Below are 13,785 nucleotides of genomic sequence, written 5' to 3'. Positions count from 1 at the left end.
GAAGCTGAATGCATTATTTAAATTGTCACGCGAGAACTCAGCCTGCCCGTACCTCCCTACAAACTTCACAAGTCCAAAAACCAGGAATTTTTCTTTTATTTTTTGGAGAGGATTAAAATAGTAGTGTTTGCAAAGAAGAAAGCACATTCCTTTGATTTTTAAACGGTTATGTGCCAAGACTACATTACCCCTGCCTTTCCTACCAGCTCAGAGCCCCAGCACCCCGTCCTGCTGAGCCAGACACTCCCGTCTGCTCCAGCAAGGACCCAGGGTCTGAATTACTTGTCCCAAAACTGCAGGTTTACCTGAAGGCAGCTCACGGAAGTGTTCTTGTCTTTAACACTCAGATGCTCAATTCCCAGTGGGGTCGAAACCCAAATAAATCTGTTTTACCCTGTATAAAGCTTATGCAGGGTAAACTCATAAATTGTTCACCCTCTGTAACACCGATAGAGAGATATGCATGGCTGTTTGCTCCCCCGGGTATTAATACATACTGAGTTAATTAATAAGTAAAAAATGATTTTATTAAATACAGAAAGAAGGATTTAAGTGGTTTCAAGTAGTAACAGACAGAACAAAGTAAGTCAACAAGCAAAATAAAGTAAAACATGGAAATCTATGTCTAATCAAACTAAATACAGATAATCCCACCCTCAGAGATGCCTCAGTAAGTTTTTTCCTCAGACTGGACACCTTCCAGACCTGGGCACAATTCTTTCCCCTGGCACAGCTCTTGTTCCAGCTCAGGTGGTAGCTAGGGGATTCTTCATGATGGCTCCTTTCCTCCCTTTGTTCTGTTCCACTCTTTTATATATCTTTTGCATAAAGTGGGAATCCTTTGTCCCTCTCTAGGTTCCCTCCCCCACTTCTCAATGGAAAGACACCAGCTTAAAGATGAATTCCAGTTCAGGTGACATGATCACATGTCACCGCAAGACTTCATTGCCCACTTGCCAGCACACACGTATACAGGAAGACTTATAGGTAAAACACACCCATCTGCAGACAATTGTCCTGGTTAATGGGAGTCATCAAGATTCCAAACCACCATTAATGACACACACTTGGCATAATTACAATAGGCCCTCAGAGTTATATTTCATATTTCTAGCTTCAGATACAAGAGTGGTACATTTATACAAAGAGGATGATCACGCTCAGTAGACAATAAGCTTTGTAATGATACCTTACAAGAGACATTTTGCATGAAGCATATTCCAGTTACATTATGTTCACTCATTAGCATATTTTTATAAAACCATATAAACTGCAACGTCACACATTTCCCTATCAGAGAATTCACTAGTCTTTTAACATGTATTTTCGCAGTCAGACGTTTGGAGAAGAATGTAAAGGAAGTGCTGGAAGACTTTGCTGAGGACAGTGACAAGAAGGTTAAGTTACTAACGGGCAAAAGGGTCCAGCTGGCAGAGGATCTCAGTGAGTAACTGTTTTACTAGTATTTCACATACGACTTGAAAAGATAATGCGGCCAAGTCCTTTATCACATGAAATTGTGATGCCTATTTGCTGGCAATACGAAATGTTTGTACAGATCCTTACCTATAGGCCAGAAGGTCTGGGTCTTATCCAAAGTGCTGACAACATCATGCAGTGCTAGAGGACTGGTGTGTTGCTAAAGGTGGCATCCTTCTGATGAAACTGTAAACTTAGATCCCCTATACATGTGTCATGGGGCTGTCAGGATGGAAGTTTTAAGATCTGGCTTTTTCTTATTGAGGGAACAAAAGCTGCCTCTACTTTTAGGCTACTTTTCAGATAATAATAGATTCTTGCAACCCTTTCTGAAGCACTCTACACTCTATTATTGCAGCAGGCCTTACGAGTATGGCGCAGGGATGATCCTGGTGTCAGGGAAGTGCCTTTTGCTGGCCTCATGAAAATCTGCTCAGAATTGGCTTAGTTACAAACTGATGAAAATTGCCATTGCCCATGTGTTTTTCACACAGCACAGCTTGGTTTTTTTGGCAGCATACCAAAATCCTTCAAAATTTCATGAGCACTGCACTCGCTGTGCCCCCCGTGCCTCGCTCCAGCAGCCTGCAAGCAGAGCAGAACCTCCAGAAGGGAGGAAAATGTACTGTGCAAAAAAGTCTGATCACATAATTGAAGACTGTGTCATAGTGCACATGCACAAAGGGGCCAAATTCAGGTCACAGGAAACGTTAATTCTGGCATTTCCTAACTTCACGTGCTAGACTTCACAACTACATAACTTTCTTTTAACATAGCTTTTGTGTAAGTAGTGTAGGATATCGAGCGTGGCCTAGCATGCTGGTCAGCATTCCCTCACTTAGTCAAGCAGTTCTAATCTTGTAGATAGCTGAGCATTTAATTGCTGCCATAGTTTCCTAGTTTATATACATTGTTTTTCTTTAGCAAAAGGTTATGATAGCTGACAATGCTATATAAAAACAAATTCTTTATGCTCATTGTAAACTGCAGGCTACTAGAAGGACCAGCTGTTGACACCACCAATCCATATGATTACATTGAGAACCTACAGTGTTGTCTTTAAATTAAAAGTGTAGATAATTTGAGGGTGGGGGTGGAGATTCTTACAAGGTGTTGCTGTAGTATTTTAGTATTACAGAGAATGAGAACTTTTATTGGATGTTGAAGTGGCCTAGTCGAGATCTTTTTAGTTTTTCTTTTTCTTAGCATCTGTGTGAAACAACAGTGATCTGGAGATGCATTCTAGTTGTTGGCGCCTGTCTGTCAACACAAAGTATCAGTATTGCTTCAGAAGTCCCCTGTCAGTCCTGCTGTAATGTTACTCTTAAAGTGAAATGGGCTTCAACCAGAGCTTGCCCAGGTTTCTCCTCTTTGCCTTCAAGCTGTGTAAAGAAAAACTGGAAGTATGAGTGTTTAATGGAGAAAGTATTTCCTTTATTAGTGAGGGGTCCTATTCATTTTCTGTTGGTAAATGTTGTCCTTTTAATTCTCGTTTTGCTGCTTTAATACCTATACATTATTTTTCTTGTTTGCAAAAGCTTTGGCTTATCGCATGATTCTTTGCTAGCACTGGTTTATCCTTCAGTATTCACTGCTGTAAAGCTGATATTTTTTAGAATATAAACAGTATTTTTTGTAAAACTGTAATGCTTAGATAGTTTGGTAAATTAATGCTGCAAACAAGAAGAAAATTGAAACCTTGAAGAGGTGACCCTGGCAAAGACTCTTGTGTATCTCGAGGAATGAAAGGAAGATGACTGTTAATGTTAAAAAGATTACTGGGGGAAGAAGTAACAAGATTACTTGTTAGAAATCAGTAGACACAAAGTTATGTGCTTTGGTCATGTGAGGAGTAGAGATAGAAATAACCTCGAGAAAGTGACCAAGGAAGTTATAGTGGCAGGTCATCATAGTAGGGAACAGCCAGTGAGGAGGTTGATGGATGGTGTGAGATCACTGGAGACCAGCTGCTGAGTGCTCAAAGCTAGCGAGGAGGCTTCTGAAAATTCTGCTCTGATGTCACCAATATTCAGAGATGAATCAGTGGATTTTTGCTGATTTACATAATGCTTAGAAGTGAAAGCAAGATATGAAAGCTAAAAGCTTGGTACATACGATAGCTATGGAAGTTTAGTAGTGTAAAATATCTCAGACCATTCTGGTTGCCAGTTCCATTCACCGGACAGAGCCTTAATAGACTGATGTTTCTTGCCACAAGATATCTGAAACAGAAAGCAAGACTTGCAGTGAGAGAGAGATGAATTGTGGCCATAGCAATCTTCTGTATTCATGGTCCATTTTCGTGGTCCATTTGGTCAATTTCACGGCCAGAGGGTTTTAAAGTTAGTCCAATTCACAATTTCAGATGTTTACATCTGAAATTTCACAGTGTCGTAACCATGGTTCAGAGCTAGGTTCTGAAGGCAGCAACCACTGAGCTTCCTGCAGCTAGAGAAGGTTCCTGGAGATGGAGGTGGGTCTAATCCATCTGGAGTGTCTTAGCTGGAGGCTCCTAGCTGCTAGTCCTGGCCAGTGGTGGATTAACGTAGGGGTCCTGACCTATTTGGGAGGCCCCTGGAAAAATGGGGGTCCTGAGCCATTGCTGGAGCTGTAGGCAGCAGAAGCCCCTGTTGGTGCCGTGGAGGGGGGGTGGGTGCGGAAACCCCGAGCCCAGCTCTGGGTCTGCTGCAGCACAGAAATGGGCTGTACCACCCTCACTTCTGTGCTGCGTCTGGAGGTGGTTCTGATCTCCCCACCAAGACCAGGAGAAGGGGAACTCCTATCCCTCCCCAGCCTGGCCCAGACTAACAGCTACGAGCCCCCCCAGCTGGGGCACTTCCAGCAGCATGCAGAGATCGGATTTCATTGGGCAGGGCGTATTTCACAGTCCATGACACGTTTTACACAGTCTTGAAATCAGGGCTTTGGAGTGGAGCCTGAAGCTGGAGTGCGGAGCAGCTCCAGAGCAGTGGATGGAGCTGCAGGTTTTTGCCTGGAGCTGGAGCAGAGCCAGAGCTCCAAATCCCTGCTTGAAATTGGTAGGGCCTTACTTATATATTATTAATTCAGTTCATGAATAGCAGTGGGTATCCAGTAGTTTATATTCAATAAAATAAAATGTAGCAACAAAAAATTCCCAAGTGTGTTTCTTACAGGTCTCAGACACTAACCGCAAGTGGGTTTTTTTTATTAACTAACCCTCATCCAGTGCAGTTACAGTGAAAGATGATGTATGCCGACATGTTCTGTTTTATTGTACCTTTGGGAAGATTTTAAAACCATCAGTGCTTGGCTCTGCAGTCAATTCAGAAATATTCTCCTTACTCTCATGCATGCTTTTATTGCTAAGTGGTACTAATTTTATGAGCAGATGATTGAGAGGAGATTTCTTGACTTTCTCCTTAGTGTACAGAGAATGCTTTTCTTTTTTACAATTTTTATACACCTGAGAGATCCTTTCTGATAACACCGGGCATTGAAGTCTCAGTGGAACCTACAAGTAATCTCCTCCTTAAGCATGTGTCACGGACTCACAGATCGTGCTCACTCTTGGCCCTGTGCCATCCGTGGGGGGTGCCCCTTTTAGTGAGACAGCCCTTCTCGGGGATCCACTCTCTCTTGGGGTCAGGCCCCTCCACCTCCTGGAGCCGCACCTTTCTGAGCCTTAGCATGTTTGTCTCTGCCGTGAGCCCCCTCCAGGAGTGCACGCACTCTGGACCCCCTGGGCCAGTTCACCCCCGAAGGAGCTGATGCAACCCTGTTCTCTAGACCAGAGTGACAGCCAGCATAAAACAGGAGGGTTTATTGAGAGTTGAACACAGCACAGGAAACTCTCAGGGCCTCAGGCCTGGCCTCTCACAATAACAGCACATCCCAGTCTACCTGCATCCAGGTGGGCTCTGCCTGCTTCCTCTCGCCAGCCAGAGCCCCCCTGCTTTCCAGCTGGGCCTCTGATGTCCCGGCCTCAAGCCCCGCCTCAGTCCATTGTCTTCTCTCCAGGTAAACAGGGTCGTAAACAGGAAGGCCTGAGTCCCCTCTCCTCGCAGCTCTCCTCTGGCTGGAACCGGCTGGTCAGGTCACCGGGGTCCTCTCTCTGCAGCCCATTGTCCTCCCACTGGCCAGAACCGGTTGTGTCTCCTGGGCTGGGGTCCCGAGTCCCTCTCCGGTCCTCTGTAACCACAAACTCCCTCTCCCCTCACCTCGTTAAACCAGTAACACCCAGGTACATTGAGTCCCACCCCCTGTGCATGCAAACCCTGGAAAAGACAGAAAACCCCAAGAAAAAACCCCCACTTCATCACAGCATGAAGTGGCAGTTAGAACTCCACTACTTCAGGAAAGGAAATCCTCACTCTCGCAATCCACACTCATTAAATGTTTGGATTTTAATTCACCAATTGAGATTGAGCTTCCTAGTTTTAAAGTCTACTTGTAAACGAAGTCTAGATTATTTAAATACCCTTGACTTGTCAGGGCTTGTCTCCTGATAACAAAAGTCAAGCAGTGTTGCTATGCTATGTCACAGTTTAAACACCAAAGCACTGAAAGTGTTTTATTGTTTCGTTTGGTTTTGCCCTGAGATGCCAGTTGATGGCATATTACGTATTCTAGCTTGGGTGACACAGCCTCATAATGGGACTACATATAAATCACAACATTTCTCATCTGACGCATCTTTTTATTGCATGTATTCTAAATCCTGGAATGGAACTTTTAATTCTCCATGTGTTTCGTTAATATCACTTAGGCCCTGAATCTAATACTTTCACCGTGTGTTACTTTCCACTTTTTATTTATAGACATTCCAAAGCCTGTTCATAAAATGATTCCTTACACAGCTTAGCACTAACTGTATAAAATATAGATGGTTCTGAAGGTTGTACTGAAGATCTTTTTGGGGGGGGGGACTATGCGTGTGTGTGCACATGTGTGTACATTCATTTCAGAGAAATGCCAAATAGCTATATTATTTATCATGTAAATAGTGCTAAATTAGTAACGTGAAGTCCTAGGACCAGAAACACCTGGAAGAAGGGGACAAAGAGAGAGAAAAGTAATTGACTGAGGGAAATGTGCTTTAATATAATCAGCAGAGAATCCTGTGGCACCTTATAGACTAATAGACGTTTTGGAGCGTGAGCTTTCGTGGGTGAATACCCACTTCGTCAGATGCAAGAGCATCTGACGAAGTGGGTATTCACCCACGAAAGCTCACGCTCCAAAACGTCTGTTAGTCTATAAGGTGCCACAGGATTCTCTGCTGCTTTTACAGATCCAGACTAATACGGCTACCCCTCTGATACTTTAATATAATGTCTTTAAAAAATGCCTTGTATATAGATGGACGCAGAAGTTTGACTTGTGTTACCTTGAACAAAACACTAACATTTTGCCACCGGAAAGCCACAGTTTTAGACGTGCTCATTATTTTGTGTAATATTTGCAAACAGGAGGAAGCTGCATGAGTGGTCTAGATCTGTGTTGTTCCCTGTCTAATTGGGCATTTACGATGCTTCTGGATTACAGATTCAGCAGTTGGTGGGACCTGTTGTCAACTCACTTGTCCTCTAGCTCCTTAACAACATGATTGCGATTCGTAGCATAGATAGGACCTTACCTGTGTTCTGTAGCCTGACTAAAAACACATCCAAATCTTCAGCCTATCTGTAGGATGCTGTTGAAGTCCCGTCTGTTAACAAAAATGCAACTCTCTTGTAATTGAGTCCTCTGACTGGTTCGTATTTGTAGTTCAGATGGAGCCCAAGTGGCACAGTAGTAAGTTTCACTTATGAAACATGGATTCCATAGCGATCCTTAGATTCACACGTGACCGCTCCTTAAATCTGTACTTTATATGCAGGATCTACTAGCATCGGTATGGAGGGGTAGGAATTAAAGCAGTAACGTTTAAAAATGTTATATAAAGTAAATTTTGCACTCATAAAAGTGCACCTTGTCAATCTCTTCCTCCCTCCCGTTGTCGCCTTCATTTTTAAGTCTCTGCTTTGGGCACGAAAGGAGTCCTGTAGCATCTATTGATAGCAAAGTAAAATCCATACTAATGCCTAAGGCCACAGCTGCACTGAGAACTTTTGTGTTTACTGTTAAAGTTCTAGCCTGATTTCTGCTGTTTAAATGAAGAAGAGCTGACATAGTGTTATCTGTACGGTTACAGCATGGAAAAGGGCTAGTCTGTGAATCTCCTTGAATAGAATATATACCATATATGCTCAATTATAAGCTGGTTTGTTTATAAGCTGACCCCCCTCCCCCCATTAAGTAAAAATGGAAAATTTTTATAACCCGTTCATAAGCCGACCCTATAATTCAGGGGTCAGCAAACTTTGGCTCCTGGGCCATCAGGATAAGCCACTGGGGAGCCAAGATGGTTTGTTTACCTGGATCATCTGCAGGCACAGAGGTAAGCATAAGTAAACAAAGTGTTCTAATGCGCCAGCTGCTTACCCTGATGGGCCAGGGCAGCAACTAGTGGGGAAATTTTTGGGGGGGGGGAGAAGCTGAGCGTCAGGGGAGTAACCCCTGTGACCACCCCCCACATGACACCACCCCTAGCCCGGGACCCCCACACTCACTCCATCCCATCCCTTCCCACCTTATCTGGGGAGGGCCAGGGGAGGATGTCTCTGACCTGGTTGGAGCTGCTGCAGCAGGCCAGACAGGGCAGGGTGGCCACAGCCTGCTCTGGGAGGTGGGGCCGAGCGACGCAGGTACAGCCTGCCAGCCCCGAAGCTGCAGGGAGAGCAGCGTGGCCAGAAGCAGAGAGACTCTGGCCCTGCCTCTTCCCTTCTGCCTCTGCTGGCTGTGCTGCCTCTCCTTACTCCTCTCTATACCCATTCATAAGCCGACCCCTTTCTCTGGTGCTTAAAAATTCAGCTTATGAACTAGTATATATGGTGATCTTTTATTATGTTTTACCTATACATAGTGATTTCTCCTGCATTTCTACTTTATTTTACTTTCATTAAACTAGTTAATGCTGTACACTTCGGTATATTGTTTCCCTGTTGGCATTATTGAACTTTACATTAAAGTGAGCAAATAACTACTCAAAATGTTAAAACTTGTAGGCCTGCTAGTGTATTTTTGTCCTTAGGGAGGAGTTTGTGGTTAGTTGGTTACTGAGTCCTGTTGCCATCGAAAGCTTTTTGATGACACCAGTAAAAGTGGTAAGTAATTGCTAAAGGGTCTGACCTTGGTGCAGGCTTTCAGACATTTTCTGCTGGTTTAATTAGAAGAACCTGTATCTCTGCAGTGTTGTCCAGAATCAGATCACACATTTGTATCCTACATGGTAAACAAAAGAATGCATGTGAATGACTTGGATCTTGCACTGTAATGCAGAATTCCCTTGATTTTGTATTTTATTTCCTAAAACAAAATAAATGACAATTACTTTAGCAGACAGAATCTGTCAGTGTTCAGAAGATCAGTGCTCTGAGGGTGACTTTCATCTTCCAACAAAACGCTTCCTGACATAGACGTTCTGTGTCATTGAGCTTCCCAGTGAAGTGGGTCCCAGAAATAGAATTTTAGAATTTCAGTCAAAATAATTCAAAATATAAAAGGCCAAAGTAAATTTCCTGAATAACATGAACTTCATACTGCAGCTAAGTTGCTGTGCAGCTTTCTACCACAAGATGGCAACATCCAGCCTTTGTGGCAGCACTCAGAAGGCTCAGCAAGCAGGAGTCCTCTGGTCTCTGTTTACTGTTCTTTGCTGTTTGATGCCTATGCATTGTCCAGGCAGCAGGCCTATTTTCTCGGAAGTTAGGTTTGTTTCCTCTGGGAGGATACAGCACTTGTCTGAGCTTGCCTCTTATTTTCTACTCTCTTTCTTACTCAGCAGTTTGCACTGCTTAGAAATGACGGCGAAGCTTTAGCTACGTGGCCAAATTCTTAATCACAGCTGGATTGCAAGGTTTGGCTTTACAAAGCAATTTCAATAAGTAACTATTACTATAAATTATTATTATATTATTAATCGAAAGGAAAAAAATCTTGCAAATCATTTGGAAAATAATCACACAGAGCAGTGCATGAGAGTCACTTTCACTTCTGAAGCTCCGTAAGCGACTATAGACGTATATTGTAGTAGCACCCACAACATGCTAAGTGCTGTCAATACAAAGAGGAAGATACGGAGTGAAATCCTGGCCCCATTGAAATCAGTGCAAAGATTTCATTCCGGTTTCTGCTCCAAGAAACTTAATATGGATCTCAGGGTGTTCTTTCTTTTAAAGAGCTTAACTGTGGGCTGGTCTACACTACTGGGTAAAATTGATTTTAGATACGCAATTTCAGCTACGTGAATAACGTAGCTGAAGTCGAATATCTAAAATCGATTTACTCACCCATCCTCACCGCGCGGGATCGATGTCCGCGGCTCGCCATGTCGATTCCGGAACTCCATTGGGGTTGGTGGAGTTCCGGAATCGATATAAGCGTGCTTAGGGATCGATATATCCCATCTAGATTAGACGCGATATATCGATCCCCGAGCAATCGATTTTTAACGCGCCGATACGGCGCGTAGTCTAGATGTGGCCTGTGAATGCTACTTAAAAAAAAACCAAACCACTTTTCTTCAAAATCCAGTTTCTGCACAGTATATATGAATATAAGAATTATATAGTATGCAGAGCATCTTCCTGCAGTTCTGTGTGTGCTATTCATCCAACATTCTGCTCCCTCATAATTCAGGTATTTTAACAAAAACTCTAAAACAGAAATAAACCCCATGCAGATCCTCTTTGTGGAGTGGGAGTAGTGGCAGGGAGCACAGAAGGGGGGCGTGGGATCAGCAGAACACTGAGGGAAACCTGACTCTTAAATAACTAAGTATGACTGTGGAAGGGTCAGCCCCCAAGTCAGTTTGTCAGCACATAAGGTATTGACACCTGTGCAGGTGTCACAGACTAGTCAGGACTTCTTTCTACACAAATGCCTATTGAAATGGAGGAAGGCAGTTGAATGTGCAGAAAAAGAAATTCTTAGGGCAATTTTCTTAAATTCTGTCATAGTTCTAAAATGTGATCTTGATGCACAGAATTAGCTGCAATTATTTTCTTCTAAAGGTCAAAGTGTATCAAGACTAACTAAACTAGTGTTCCGAAAAACTCTTCTGCTTTTTATATCTAAGGCTAACACTGGGATTTGTTGCCTGTTGAAGTCACTGTATTACATTTTTACTGTGTTGTGAATTCATTAGAATTGGATTTAAGCCTCTGTTGCGTTTTATTTTGGAAGTGTCCTTTTAGTGTGCCTGATTTATGTTGGTTGAATATTGGACGTCCTTTGCATGCCATCTTAGTTCAGTTGCAAATCTATGTACAGTTTCTCACCAGATTAGACTGCTAATTAAAATAGAGAGATTGATGTGGAGCCAGTATTTGGAGTTTATGGGTCATGTACGGCCATTGTTAGATTCCACTCAAATAAGGGTGTCCCTGGGGTCTGTGGAATGTCTGCTTATAGCAAAGTGTGGTTAAAGTCACCTGTTTTTAATGTCATACATTTAAGTGGGGCTGGGTGCCAGAGTCCCTTAGCACTAATTTGGGGACCGTTGTAGCATAGTACTGCATGGTGACATTATTTTCTTCATTGCTATGAGCTGCAGAATGAAAATGCTGCATGAAACTAATTTTAGAATGTGGAGTTGACTATCCCATATTTGTGTTTCACTCCACTGAGATGACTACAAAGTTTCTAATGACCTCTTCCTGATCACATCTCATGATCTGTTGATATGTCCTTAAAATCTTGTCCTCCCTTGGCTTTCCTGACTCCATTTGCTCCAGATTCTTTTGCTTCTAAATCAGATGTTCCCCCTTTTAACATAAGGACTGATAAAACTCTAGCAGCTCTACTGGTCACAACCATGGGGGAAGAGTAGTCTCTCGGGGTAGAAGGGTCCAGATGAGTAGGGCAAAACCAACACCTTAAAGCCTACCTGGAAACCAATAGATAACCAATGCAGATTACAGAGAGTCAGCCACTATTATTTGTATTTTATATTGGTGATTAAAATATTTATTGCCAGCAATATGTTTGGATTCTGCAAGACTGAGGTAAAGGGTCTAATTCTGTGAGCACTTACTGTGGGGTCCCAAAGTCCCCAGAAGGGACTCTAAAAGATGAACATGAAGAAGACGTGGACTTAGAAATCCAGAGGAAGGAAGAACATACAGGGATCTTTAAAACTAATTAATATCATGGAAGAAGTGAGCTTTTAGAAGAGATTTGAATGAAAACAGGATGGTAACTTTGCAACCAGCTGCATTATGCATACCTAATGGCCCTAAGGTATCTTCCTAAGGAGCATGTTGCTGTAGTCTAATCTTGAAGTGATAATATTAGTGAGATCTGCATCTGAAAATGTTGTAACCTTCTGAACAGGTGCAGATCAAACAGCAGTCCTGGCTATCCCCGCTATCTGATCATCTAAAGCAGCTGAGGAACTAAAAAGACCTGCAAATTCAAGTCAGATTATGCTCTCAGTGATGGTGGCTGTTATCTTCCACTCATTCCCCCTCAATCTTTTCTGGATTTATTCCTTATTTGTGCACCCTCATCTATGCCTCAGTCTCAGCCAGAAACTGAATGCTCACTTACACCATTTGTATCTGATAAGGTGGAAATGTTAGAGGCAACATGACACGCTTCATCACAACCCTCCCCATATGCATGCTGAATTGTGGGGAGGATGTGTGTGTACGAGAGAGAGAGAGAGCATATGTATAGTTTGTACATGCACACTAAGTATGATTGTTATTTTTAGGATTAAAATATATTCAGCTATTTTTGTTCAGTTTTCCTACTCTGTTCTTTTCAGTTATAGAGCAAATAGCTATTATTTTTACCTAGTCACCTTTGCCTTATTCTTAATTCAGTGTAGCCCAGTGCATGAGCCCATCTAAAGCAAATGTACTTTGTGGTAGCGAAGGCAACTTGAATTTAACAGTTCTTTGTTTTGGACGGCTGTGTGAAACTGACGAATTAAAGCAATTGCTAGAGGAATGTGCAGGAATGTTTGTGTCAAAGTGCAGATAAAGTAGCTCCTGCTTTGTGTCATGGCAGAAAGGGCTTTAAAGAGCCGCATCCTCTCAAAGAGGGAAGTAATCCTCAAGGGAGAGCATACGTCAATTGTAAACCTCCTCTGATGGAGCGATGGTTTTCTTAACTTCAGAATCCCAGATGGCAAAGATCGGAGCGCTGTGGTTTCTTAATGTTATTGATGAAGAGCCAGGCACTAATATCCAGGTTCAAAAATGGATCCTTTATAAAGTTTAGCACATTCTTCGCAGACCAAGACCATCATTTAAAGTCAACATAGAAAGATAATGATAAATCGGTGTAGGACTGAAGGCATGTTTGCTGCCTATTAATCTTGTCTGAGTCCAATGATCTGTCCTTTGATGCATGTTGTTCTGGTGTTATATTTACTAAATTTAATCTCTTCCTGAAATTTACTGCGTGTTTCAAGGATGGAAACAGAATGTTGGGTGCTAGTTTTAAAAACTGATCAGTGATATGTGCAGAAATCATCTACATGAAGATCCCATTAAGGATGTAGAAGCAGTAGTGTTTGTAGAAATGCAAAATTATTGCGAGTAGATGAATCAAAGGAGGATGCGTCAACCACTATCAAGCTGTGACATATATTAATCAGACCCCAAGAGGCCTAAGAAACTAGGGTCATCAGTGCTTCTTTACCAGCTTAGTTAGTATTGTGATGGTGATTTTTCACCTAGCTTCCAAGATGGAAGGCAATATAAAATAAGAGAGCAGTATAGTAATTAATATGACAATACAAACAAAAAAGAAGACAAAGAAGAAAGCAACATCTTCTCTTTCAGAGCAGGAGCAGTTAAGCAATTAATCTGTATTCCTGACAAGCAGAGATGAATCATGGTATCAGTCCTATCTCTAAACATTTCTCTTGTTATAATTTCAGACAGACATTTTCTCTTCTAATGATGAAATTTAACATGAATGTTGTTGTAGAGAGATTTTTACTGATTTGTGGTCCAAGTAACTATTGAGTACAATCTTCCTGTGGTTTGAGGACCAAAATGTATCAGTTTCTAACACTTAGCTTTATAAAGATCAATATTCATATTTATGCACTAGGATTTACACAAGTAATTGCATTTCGTAATGGTTAGTCACAGAAGTTGTCTGTGCATCAGCTGGAGGAATTTAAATCTTATATGTATTTGGATGAGTCATCACATAATGTTCATGGTCTGCTTTTAGTTTGTTTTTCACCTATTCCCTCCCCAGTTA

At 42.2% G+C, this 13,785-nt stretch overlaps 1 protein-coding gene across 1 annotated transcript in view; it reads left to right on the top strand.

The window, feature by feature from the left end:
• Positions 1-13,785, top strand: part of OPA1 (OPA1 mitochondrial dynamin like GTPase) — an 88,654-nt gene that overhangs the window by 60,044 nt on the left and 14,825 nt on the right. Inside the window, 1 exon segment of the mRNA XM_075069044.1 lies at positions 1,333-1,443. Coding sequence (XP_074925145.1) covers positions 1,333-1,443 — 111 coding nt within the window.

This window comes from Chelonoidis abingdonii, chromosome 8 (genome assembly GCF_003597395.2).
Source record: "Chelonoidis abingdonii isolate Lonesome George chromosome 8, CheloAbing_2.0, whole genome shotgun sequence".
In the NCBI taxonomy this organism is placed as follows: Eukaryota; Metazoa; Chordata; order Testudines; family Testudinidae; genus Chelonoidis; species Chelonoidis abingdonii.
Note: the sequence above shows the minus strand (reverse complement) of the source record. Positions and strands in the feature narration are given on the sequence as shown.